The sequence below is a fragment of the Cydia amplana genome, chromosome 14, assembly GCF_948474715.1.
Source record: "Cydia amplana chromosome 14, ilCydAmpl1.1, whole genome shotgun sequence".
Taxonomy (NCBI): Eukaryota; Metazoa; Arthropoda; class Insecta; order Lepidoptera; family Tortricidae; genus Cydia; species Cydia amplana.
The window spans coordinates 9,353,313-9,366,420 of record NC_086082.1 but is presented as its reverse complement, the minus strand read 5'-3'; the positions used below and the strand labels follow the sequence as shown (position 1 = coordinate 9,366,420).

The window sequence follows — 13,108 nt, the reverse complement described above, 5'->3', positions numbered from 1 at the left end:
CCTACCCTAGCATGTCTTGCATTTCTTGCAGCGTCCTTTGTATTTCCTTAACCACGCACTTCGCACATCGCCAGTTTGATTCATGTATTTAAAATACCTATAGGTACTTACTTATTAGGATGCAACGGGCATTAGTAATGAACTTTAAAGGGCCGTCACAATAGATCAATACTTGGTCGACGTGACACTCAAAGGCCCGATACCACCCCAATAATAATAATACTTATTACCTATTTGACTTAAATATCATCGGGGTGCCAAACTAATAGTTTTGTAGACAGCATTGAGATATAACAAGAGACGATATCTCGAACAAAATGTTTCCGCACCGCAGAGAAGTGCATGCACTTCTTTGCTTTTAGTACGTCACGTATGAGTAGCTGTCATAACAGTTAACAGTTTCGCCTCTGGCCTAGATAGATACGCTTATTCTTCAACTTAGAGACAGACGTCAAACGCCGAAAATGGCGGACACATGGCGGACAGAATTTGTTCGAGATAGCGTGTCTAGTTTACATATTATGTCTATGGTAGAAAGTACATTATCTATGTGTGCTTATTGAAAAGCCGTCTATCATTTCTCTATCAAGTTTGCATTACTAATGGCCTGAAAGACCTTTTCACAACTTAATGATGATAAGGTTGCGTGGGTAGAACAAATCTATGCCCAGTGTTAGGGTGAGATTTATCGCACTTACGTGGTCAGATTCCTCAATAGCTTCGCTGGATAGTGAATAATAATGGTGACGGACTCTTTTGATTTAACAAAAAAAAAACACTTCTTATTTATTTAAAAGCTCGCTGTACAAAAATAAATCTTTTTTATACTTAAGTACAAGGATATAGAAGTATAATGGCCCGAAATCTCGAAGGGATTAAATGCGAACGCTCATGAAACGGTAACTGTTGTCTTCACTTCAACCGTATCTGTTCAATATTCGTTTTATATACCTATTTAAAATGTATATTGTAACGGGTACCGAAATAATAGCATTTTCCTAAACAGTTATTTATTACCCTGCATATTTACATCGCTGCACCCAATTTGTCCTTACATGTATCATAATATTGTCTTCGGTTACCGCGATAGTTACTCATGAAATAAAACTATTAAAACGGATTAAATTAATATCCGCGATATAATCCGTTTTAATAGTTTTATTTCTCTTACATGTATCAGTTATTATTATTATTATATAGCTTTATTTCTCGCACATCCGTTTTAAAAATTGACTGTTCTTTTGTTGTGTTTTCACGTTGTGTGATTCCTTAAGGGTAAAAGCCTCCTCCATCTTTTTCCATTTCTCTTTGTCGGTAGCATTATTCTCCCAAGTCTTTCCTGCAATTGCTATGATGTCGTCAACCCATCGTTTTCTTTGTTTTCCTGAGTTTCGTTTGCCCAGTTGTTTGAATAGTCCACGTTTTGTCTCTGTATCTAGCCAAATGTCCAGCCCATGTATCAGTTTTACCTCGGCATAAGTAATATTATTTCATAGTTCATTGTCCCAAAGCTCCGACGCGGATGGTTGACGCGATGATTGGCATGTTGATTGATATGCAAAGCGCATATGAAACAGCTGTCGCCTCGCCTCGAGCGTTGTTGCCTTGTTATTACCACGCTGACAGATCGCGAAGTCAAGCAAATTCTGTTACAAGATACCTAAAGTCTATTTATTCTTTCCGTAGACTAAAATGACATTTCATGTGTTGCTAGTTTTTTACGTCTTATAAATTGTGATGTGCTACAACCGGTACTAACCGAAAATAAACTATTGGGAGGTACTTATATTTGTTGATGAAGTGTCTGTAACACAATTAATGGACAACCCGTGACGTGCTAAAAGGGGACACTAGGAGAGGTATTTAAATATGAAATAGCGTAGGTAAAAATGCCATCATTTTAAGGTATTTAGAAATTTTGTACTCAGGTCCATAGGTACACAATATTTCTAATATTTTAAAGCGAGTTTATTGTAAGATTAACAGTCACATCGAAGCTACATATCATATAGCTCATAATGCACCAAGTTACTCATCCTATTTCTCTACGTATACTAAGTTTTATTTAAATGAGAACCTTACTCCTTATGGTTACTTTTCGTGACAATCGTGACCTGTTTTATAAAGGAACCATTTAGATTTCATTTTTTGTTTATTTTGAATCTAAAATTACTTTAATATTTATCTGTTATTCACAAGCCGAAATCAAAGATCATCACTGTTTGTTTTAAGCTGGCCACATTATTTCTACGTTTGACATTTGTGGTTGTCTTTTTAGTCTACGGAAAGAATAAATAGACTTTAGTTGTCGGATAACTTGTCGGGTGGGCAAGGCGATGTTGGTATAGCCTGCGCCATAGGTAATGTTAAAAAATATAATTCCAGCCAATACCTGTTAAAGTAATTTTGTGTTTTCTTAATACTAGCTGTATCCACTATTTCGCTTTCACGGGAGTCAGTGAGAGTTGATTTATTTTTCCTAACTCAAGGTTTCGATTTCCTAAAATAAAGTTGACCATGTTCACACTTCACACACGGCTCTAGTTTTCTCCATGTTTAATTTGATCAAAGATTAGCCGATCAAAGTTAAACACACCGAGTTCTTTCACATCTAACTGAGCCTACATGCTCATTAATAGTTGCCGACGATTGCTTGTTGCAAAGTTGTGTGTGCAAGCCTTAAAAAACAATGTTACCAAAGCGACCCCGGAATAGCAACATCATTGCCGTATCATTTGGGCGATTGACAAGCGTGAAGTCGCGAATTGCAGCGTGGGCCTCAGTGCTACGTCATAGTTTGCAACGTAGGACGCAATCAGTGCCAATGGAAATCACTAGTGTATCTAGTACCTACGTCACCCATCGTCATTGCATCGATCGAGATATAAATAGGTGCTACAGTTAATTGAAACAGGTTGCTTTGAACAAATATTGTGAGCTCTAAGCTACATGCAATATTTAAAAATGTCAATCGATTTAATTCCCGTAGGATTCAATTGTTCAAAATGATTCTAATAAACTTACTATATTTTGCACCACAGAAACTTCCCAATTACTAAAATAAATGTGAAGTATTTTCAGGCATTCGCACGTTTAATCTGTCAGCTCCCACGACTCATATATGAGCCAGAACGCTTATGGTGACGTCATATCGTGGGATTCGATAGGTTAATAGGTAGGTACGTGAAATAAACCGTAAAATTAGCATGATAGGTCAGATTTTGAATCTAAATTCAATGCATATTCATTATCTTTAATTCCTAATTATTATCTTTACAATTACCAATGCAAATATTGTAAATGTTTCCAGTAATTTGCATATATAATGAAGAGCTAAGCGCCTCAACTTTCAATAGAACACGTTTTATCCCAATAACTTCGTATAGGTAAGTACACAGTACTACGTTAATTAGGCTTGGATTCTCAGTTTCCACTGAACCGCTGTAGGCTTTTCAGCGAATTGTGTATGACCCGGGTAAATACTAAAATTTAAACCTGGCAAACGTCCATGAATTAAAAATGACTAGGTACATTTTTAGGGTTCCGTACCCAAAGGGTAAAAACGGGACCCTATTACTAAGACTCCGCTGTCCGTCCGTCCGTCCGTCTGTCACCAGGCTGTATCTCACGAACCGTGATAGCTAGACAGTTGAAATTTTCACAGATGATGTATTTTTGTTGCCGCTATAACAACAAATACTAAAAACAGTTAAAAATAAAGATTTAACTGGGGCAACAAACAACTGTTTAACTGTTGTGATTTAACTGGATTTAACAAACGTGATTTTTGACCGAAGTTAAGCAACGTCGGGGCGGGGTCAGTACTTGGATGGGTGACCGTTTTTTGGCTTGTTTTTTTTTGCTTGTTTTGCTCTATTTTTTGTTGATGGTGCGGAACCCTCCGTGCGCCAGTCCGACTCGCACTTGGCCGGTTTTTTGTTTTAGGATTCTGTACGCAAAGGACCTCATTACCAATACTAATTATGTTAGTGTTTATTTGAATTGTTGTAAAATAATCAATTGTATATAATGATTATTGATAATTGTAATGATAATTATATATGGTATAAAATGTACAGTCTCCACATGGGATTGTTATTCCGGACGTACTGAGCAACCAATTTAGCTTGGACCCTAAATGGCGCAACAGTCGCGGAGCGTGATACCTGAATTTGAGAGTAAAATAATCCTACAGCATAACAACAACTAACTCATAATTTATTGGTATCGCTGTATTAATAATAATAAAACTAGCGATTAAATACTACTTTCATAGATATTTGTGATAACGCGGAAACCTCGGTAAGCTAGTCCGACACACGCATGGTTGATTTTTCAGTTCAAACACCGCGTATACACGTGGGGAATCAAGATCGAACAGAATTGATGGACATTTCATTACTCTTCTCATCAACAAAGAGCGATATATATGATTGAAAGCACTTACTGTTAATACAATCCATTTGTACTGGGACGTTAAAACTGCGAATATTCCTATCCTAATATTGTTTACGTTTAATACGAAAATATTATTCGTTCTTTATTTTTTGAAGGAACAATTTGTTAAGCTTTGAATAATAACGAAATAACCTTCAAATTTATTCTGAAGATGCTCGCTTTTTTCCAATTACGGTTTTTAGAGGAGAATAAATAAATAAAATTATTTATATATCGGTTCTTCACTTGTCGTCACGGGATAAAATATGAATCCTGACATTCCTGACACAGTCATCGTCAAAACAGTTGTCATTAACAAATTTATAAATGATATAAACGCTATCCTAAACAAATTTATAAATGATATAAACGCTGAGCTATAAATGATATCCACCACAAATTCTGAATATTTTGTCGTACTTCAGTTAAAATTACTACCACATTCGCTTTCTTATAAACTTATAACACAACATTACTACCTAATCCCACCTTTTATATCGCACCACAAATGAGGATACCTAAATAAGATCCTTAACTTTTTAGTTAAATATTAAAAGCAAAATTCATTTATATGATTTTAATTTCCACCTGTTTGTCTTGTAATAAGGTGAACAATATATTTTATTTTTGACGTCATCGTCAATATGTATTTACACAACCTACCACGGGTGTCAATACCTACTGATTAACCAAGTGGTCTTTTATGATATCATTGGGACACACTCAGCTGTGCACGATACGATACTGCTTTCCAATCACTATTATCTTATACGGGACATCTTCCTTTACAGTTTCTGCCACCTAATAGCAAAGAAATTAATACATTACATACCTATATCATTGTCAAATTCAGATTAAATTGTACAGTCTTTAATAGGTTTAACGCGGGCAAACAGATAAAATAGATTTTTTTTCTGACTAACATATTGTGTCTAGTCAATTCATATACGAGTATTTAATACTAGATTCAATAACGTTGAACCGAACGAATGAGGATCTATATTAAATATACATATAAGTGCACTTACTTATACAGCTACATGTGAATTTATGAAAGAGGAGGGAAAAATAATGATCCAGATTGATTTTTCGCCTTTCTAAACTCATAAGTATAACTATTTCAAATAAAACCATCGTCTTTGGAAAATTTATTCAGTAAAAATATTTGTAAAAGAATACGTTACTTGTTAAAAACAAAGCACGAAACATTGAATCAATATAAAGTTACAATTTTAACGTTCTGAGGTTTCGTTTGTCAGCTTTCAATTTGAGTAAAGTTTCATTGACTTTGTTGGAGTTCCTTGAACAAACTCATACAATATTGTTTGTTTTTTGTTGAAGTATAATAAAAACAAGTTAAGTAACGCAACCAAAACAAAATTAAGGCTTTAGGTAACTGCATGGGTGGGTATATAATTTAATTAGACTTTTAACTAAAATGTAAACAACGTCTATAAAAAGTGTTCACGTAAATTTAATTATTTCTGAAACCAAGTCTAGAAAAACAGCCTTACAAAGGCAGATATTGTATTGTTCTGTATCACCTACATTTACCTTCGTACCATGATTCTAATGAAGGATATTTGTACGCTACCCTAAAGTTTATACAAACCCGCGTCTCAGCTGTCTACGTTACGCAATGAACAAACAGGCAATTTGCATTGATGGAAGCTTTGCCAGCTGCCGGCCCGTCTCAAAGAGAGTATGTATTATGGTCACCATGCAAACGTAGGTCGCTTTCAGTCTTACAAGGCAAGTTAACGAGCCCGCCTACGTGCTACGAGGAATAATTTCGTCGTCAACTATGAACCAAAGACAAATATTTATCAAATTTAGTGAAAACATTTAATATCTATATAAAGTCGAGTCTCTCCAGCAATTCTAGACACACGCGATTCTAGGTATAACACGCTTACACTACTTATAGATGAACTTTAAAATGACTAAGAGCGCGTCCGATCCGAATCCGATCCGAATCCGTGAAAATATGGTCCGAAGTAGCTGTAGAACTATTTCTATGGTAATTTACGCACTATTAATTTCTTTCCCAAATCGGATGACGGAGATCGGATCTAGTGCGTAAATTACAATAGAAATAGTTCTACGGCTACTTCGGACCATATTTTCACGGGTTTGGATCGGATTCGGATCGGACGTAGTGCGAATCCGCTCTGAGGCTGAATTTATACCAAATTCCTTCTGCTCCTTACATTAGTCATTTTTTTCTGGGTAGTATTTTTTCGCGTTGGTGTGGTGAAGGGCTAGGGGATGAATATGTGAATGATATATGTACCTACCTATAATCGACTGATAAATAAAACAACATATTTTCGCCAATTTGGCGTTACATCATTTATTCATTTGAAACTTTGCTTGAAATTATAAAGATACTACGTAATACATATATAATATTACTATATGTGTATATTTCACGATAATTAACATATAGTTCTCTATTACTATCGATGGGTCCTACTATATATTTTAAACATACATTAAAACATTTTTTAAATATTACACTAATCAATTATAATCTGAGCGTTATCTAACATACAATATAACTTGTTAATGAAAATAAACACAATTCCAGGAGGCGTAGTCTGATTGTAATAACAATAACAAGTTATGCAATCCATTTGATCTAAATGTGTTATGGGTATGATTTATTAGTGTCAAAAGTGACGTTTCTGGTAACGTCTTGAAGAAATTAGAATGAGAAAATCATATTCATAACCTATCATTACAATCAGAACACGCTTCAAGGACAATTTATTCGTAAATTAACATATATTACACAATTAACATATATTGTTAAATCATAATTAATCAGATTCCATCATACTTTCAGGGATAAAACTACACTTCAAACTCTGAATGAAAATTGGATTTAAATGCACATTAAATGACCAGAAATAACTCACTTAATCATATGTTAAGTAAAATTATCAATATGGCACTCTTCTATTAGTATTGTATAATAAAAAAACCTAACAAATGTATGACCCATCGGAGTAAATTTGTTTATCACTTTATGTAGACAATAAATTAGTATTGATTATTTTAATAAAATATTTCTTTGGCGTAGTTTAATGTATGTCTTAAAGTTCCTTGCATATTTATAAAGCTACAAATAAAAATATTTTGACAAACTTTTGAAGTGATAAGACGTAAGAGTATATACTGGTGTTTATTACTATTGTTATTGTTTATATAACCTAAGGAGTATAACTTGTTAGCATAAAACTTAAGCTTAGGTAAAGAGGATTATAAAAATATGAGAATTTAGCTTAAATTATGACAAATATTTATTTACACAAATGATAAAAAAAGTATTTTCATTTCTAAATGTACACCGTGATGTTAGTGAAATTAAAAAAAAATGGCATAACGCTCACTAAACGAAAGAGGTGTGCAAAAATTTTATAAATTTCATAAAATTTTAGCCTGATTTTTTTATAAATTTAAATATAATGAAAAAATGCTACAGTATACGTTTTTGATTGCGTATTATATTGGCGATTTGTTACTTTTGTGGAACTTTGATTAAATCCACAATAACTCATAATTCTCATAAAAAACTTCTCAGACTGGCATTTTAGTGTCTTTGTATACACAAGTTAGATGTCCGAATTACAACTCAAAACAAAACATTATTTAAGACCAGTTTTTATAACGATATTTTTTTAGATTCTACGTTTATTTAATAAACCAGCTCTAACATACAAACCAACTATAACATTGAAAATAAAACGAGACTGGTGTAAACTAAAAGCATTTTCACGTATCAAAGTGCCACATCGCACAGGAATATTTTCCAATAACCAATTTTAGTTGCAGATGCGCCCTGTGCTCAATATTCAAATTTCGACCGCCATATTCACAGGCCACAGAATTTGATAGGTAATACTTAATACATACCTGCTAATGTTGCTAGTTGTTCAGGTAGTGCATTAACAAGTTAATGATGTCTAAAATGTTGGTATTAAATGTTGATCTGTTCCATATTTAATTACAAGAAGATTTTTGCATATTTTATTATCGTTTTAATATTGATCGTGTATCCGTTGTTAACTTTCTTATAATTTTCTGTGGGCGCATCCAACGTTTGTTTGTTCCAAATTTTACATTTTTAAGTAAATATGTAAAAACGCCATTAATTCTTAGTTATTCAACATTCGCAAAAAAAAAACAAGCAATAACCTCATAAAATAAAAATAGTAAGTGAAAAATAAATAAAATAAATAAATAAATAAATGTATAAATGTGATCGTGTATTCCTTGTGGCGTATTCAAATTTCAAAAATATTTTGATATGTCAGTGCATCTTGCTTGCACTCATTTATTGTATTAATATATCCATATCACGGATATATTAATATCAACCCAGTTAATACCATTACTTTATTTGGCTAATCATAGCCCTAGCAAGACAGTATAGATCTTAGGATATGTACTAGAGAAAACGGTCCGAATCAGAACATCCAAACAGAGGTCCGTGTCTAACTTACCATATCGAGATAGATATTTTTGTAAATGTTGCCAAATGTTGTTAATACCGTAATCAAAACGAGATGCAATGCTGTATTTTAACTTCAAAACTTTATGTCAAACTTTTTGATCGTAAAGTTCAATCCGCTTATAGATCAGTGGTCAATATGTACACTCAAGTTCAAAAGAAAAGACAAATAATGCAAACAAATATGACACATTTTTTGTTAGCATGTGACGTATAACCTAAAAGTTTTACGGTAGTTCTTTTCAGTGAATTATTAATAATTAACATATATTTAACGAGTAATTGTAATAAATAAAAGGTTTGAGTACATATATAAACTGTTAATAAAATCATAGTCGTCCACAAAAAGTGCGAGATTACGAAGAAATTAAGGTAAATTGCTTTGTTTACATTATTTGTCTTTTCGATTGAACTCCACTTTATATCATATTTAAAAAATCTGGATACGCGTATAATTGGCCGAGTCGTTTAATTGGTGAGCGGGTGCCATTGCTTGACCTGTTCCATCGGCGCGGCGAGGGCCGAGTTCCAGTGCTGCAGGGCGCGGCCGCGGGCGAACATGTACGAGCCGAGCATGAACTTGCCGAGCAGGCGGTCTGGAACAATGCAGAATTTATACTAGTGTTGAGTCGCTCACTCGTGAGGCACCTCATTTGTACCACTCATTTTGTTAATTTGTCGCAGTACTTCGTACCGCAAAAATGTCTTACTTCACTCCTCTATTCATTTTACTTGATTCTAAAATTATCTTTCTCCTAAAAGTTCTATTCTTAACCTCCAGAATTGCACTCCAATTAAATGTTACTATTTATTTATTTATAAAGGAAGTTATGAATACATAAATATGTATATACATGAAATATTTTTGTCGCCGTTAGAATTAATGGAATAGTCGACGCTGAAAATATGCTAGTACCTCACCTCATTTGAAGTAAGACATTGTAACACCTCATTTTAGAAAATGAGGTACTCATACAAACTCATTTTAAATTGATGTCCTACCCGTCACTAATTTATACATACTTACCTGATTTTCTATACCTATAATGGCTCCTCTACACGATGGGCCAGCGCCGGCCAAGGGACGCAGTTATGCGTTAGAGGGAGCAAGTGATATTGCTATCTCATTCTACCGCATGGCTGCGTCCCTTGGAGTGGCCGGCGCTGGCCCATCGTGTAGAGGAGCCATAACGGGATCAATGTGACCGTACACCTTGACCACAACTAGACCATTTAGATATAAGTTTGATGTCAAAATGTAAGTTTGAATAAAATTGGTCTCCAGTTTTTAAAAGGTAAACGGTATCGTGAAGCCATATTCGAACTTTAAGATACTTCAAATATTAGATATAGAAACTATATGGATCGGATATGTCAGTGTCAAGTGTCAAAGGTGACGTTTTTTCAAACAAAAACACTTCAACTTTTTTTGTCACTTTTTTATCCGATCCATATCGTTTCTATATTAATATTTGACGTATCTTAAAGTTCGAATATGGCTATTCGTTTTGGTTCGGGATTGCAAGTTGACGTTTAATTTACAAGCATTTTAATGAACACAACCAGCGCAACGTATTGTAAATAAAGAAAAAAAAACATTTAATAAGAAGAAGAAATAAGTACAAAAAAAGTTTTAGTAAAGAAAATCAAAGGGTACTCAAGTTTATTGTCAGCCCCAAACTAGAAATAGGTTTTCATGTAAGTAGGTAAATCAACAGTAATGTGTTATTCAACGAAAATATTTTAGCTTGAAACATAGGTATTAGGTACTCATAATTCTCAAATAAATTGATTGCAATTATTTAATCACGAATTAAATTTAAAATGTACAAAAACAAACAACAAAAATATGAACAGATCATCGACGACGATCTTACCTGAGGCAATAAATGTACTAATTCAAAAACCTTGTAGCTACACTATTTGTAATGAGGGTTAAAATGTTTTTTATTATAATTGCGTACTTGAATTTATTATAATACTATACTCAGACCGATAAAAGAGTACATATCTTTGAACTTGATTCAAAGAGAATATGACGAGTTAGCCGCGAGCCATACATGGACTAATTAAATACTAGGTACATACGAGTAGCAAATTAATATAAGTTAAGGTTCATGATCCATAGGTATAGTTAAGTACATTGCTAGGTGTAGTCGAGTCTAGACTGGCTTAAATGAAAGGACATGTGAATAGTCCCTTCTATTCCTTTCACGTGACACATTACGTACACCTAAATAATTAGACCAATATATACCCTGTGCCAGGAAAAGTTCCATCTTTTATATTACAATGTTTGTCGCTTATTGCTATAAGGAGAGTATATTATAATTATAACGTTTAATTAGCTAAGTATATAATTTATATTGCAACAAAGAATAAGATTTTAAGTCAAGGAAACAATAAATATAACATTTCTTAAGCCCCATTTAGACGGTTCAAGAAATTGCGGTATTTGATCTAACAATTTCATTCACCTACTTCGTAGTTAGCACAGTCTATATTTATATACTAAAATTCCAGTTGCTGCAAATATGACATGGACGTGACTAATCTTGAAACCGTAGCATATGTCACAAAGCCTAGTTATTATTAGTCGGTATTTCAGATTTGAATAAATTGATTGAGGTTTAGATACCTATAAGTAGTTATAATTATAATTCTTCGCTTGTAATATGAACTTATTCTGTATTCTATCATTATAATATGTATAATGAATGTGATAGTAACTCTGATTGTCTTTTTGTCTGTTGCGACTTCACAATTAAACGACTGAACTGATTTAGATGAAATTGGGTATGATATATTATCGTTTTGAATCACGGGGAAGGATATAGGGCAGTTTTTAACACGGAAATCATCATTATATGAAGACATAATATATCTTTAAATAAATAATGTAAGCTTATCAATAAGAATGACTCAAAATTAAAAAATAATCAATTCCAGCATTAAACAAACGGCTAAAGCTTTTTATTTTTAAGTAAGAATTTTTGTTCTACTTAATATGTACTGGATAGAGAATTACAAATTCCAGAGCAGACGAACGCAGAATGCTAAAAACTTTGTGTAAAAATAATATTATCAAGTAAAGGGAAACTGCTCTCCGCATTATATAATAGATTCTAGTCTTCTTGTTAAGTAAGATTCACGAGCTATTTCAGACAGTGTACAATTTTCTGCTGCAAAGCTTTGGATTAAATTGGATTTCGCCGCTATACTTACTCAACATCGTATCTGCAACACTCATTTGATGACAAAAACACCCGTATTCCGAATGAAAGAAAAGCGACATTTCCATCAAATGATTGTTGCAGATATGAGGTTGAGTAAATATAGCGACGATTTTCAAGTTGCTATTTGACTTGCTATTCGGATGTGGATTGTGCAACAAGTTGTCGTGTAGGAGTACTCTTGAGGGATGTGGCAGGATTTCTAACAAGTGTAACAACTTAAATGTTAAAATTTTTCCTTATTTATCGTGAAAAAAAAAACCAAAAAAGTGGGTTCGAGTTACACGTTGACCAGAGTTGATCGTCGTTGTTTTTTTTATTGTGATTGACATCTGTATATACAATTTAAGTGTAACAACTAGGTATCAACTTTCTTTACATTATATGACACGTGATTTTAAAAATGTATATAATGTAAATAATGTGCTGTTTGTCAAGCGCTTTAGTGATACCTAGATATGAGCGCCGATAGGCATATAGCCGGCGGCGGCGCGCCGGTCAAAATTGGTCGGCGGCGGCGGCGAATCGGCGGCGTGGCCTTGAAACACCTTCGATTAATGAAAAAAGAATTTTAACCAAAATTTTACCGAAAAAACATGTTTTTGCTCTAAGGAAGTTATTAAATAAATGCATTTTTTATTTTCAAGGATAATTTATTGAATAATGGTACGAAAAAAATTGATATCGTATAAACTGTGGATAAGCGGTATCGCGCGGCATCAGAGGCGGTCTTAATCATGGCGAGGCTTTGGCAGGAAGATCTTAGCGAGGCCCTTATCTTTTGTGCTAAGGTAAAAATTGCGGATTGACTGTATCAGGGAAACGTCTTGTCGACAGTCCAAAAAAAAAACGAGCTCCGTCATTAACCAATATAGACCCAACAAAACCGATTTATGTCAAAAAGTGAGGCCCAACGCCGAGC

The 13,108-nt window shown here is 33.7% G+C and overlaps 1 protein-coding gene across 2 annotated transcripts in view; it reads right to left on the bottom strand.

The window, feature by feature from the left end:
• Positions 1 to 9,408: 9,408 nt before the first annotated feature.
• The window catches only part of LOC134654123 (synaptotagmin-15-like), a 78,509-nt gene continuing 74,809 nt past the window's right edge, over positions 9,409 to 13,108 (bottom strand). For both annotated transcript variants that reach the window (XM_063509565.1, XM_063509564.1), the window contains exon 12: positions 9,409 to 9,549. In XM_063509565.1, coding sequence (XP_063365635.1) covers positions 9,422 to 9,549 — 128 coding nt within the window. In that variant the 3' untranslated portion in view covers positions 9,409 to 9,421. The remainder of the gene's footprint in view (positions 9,550 to 13,108) is intronic.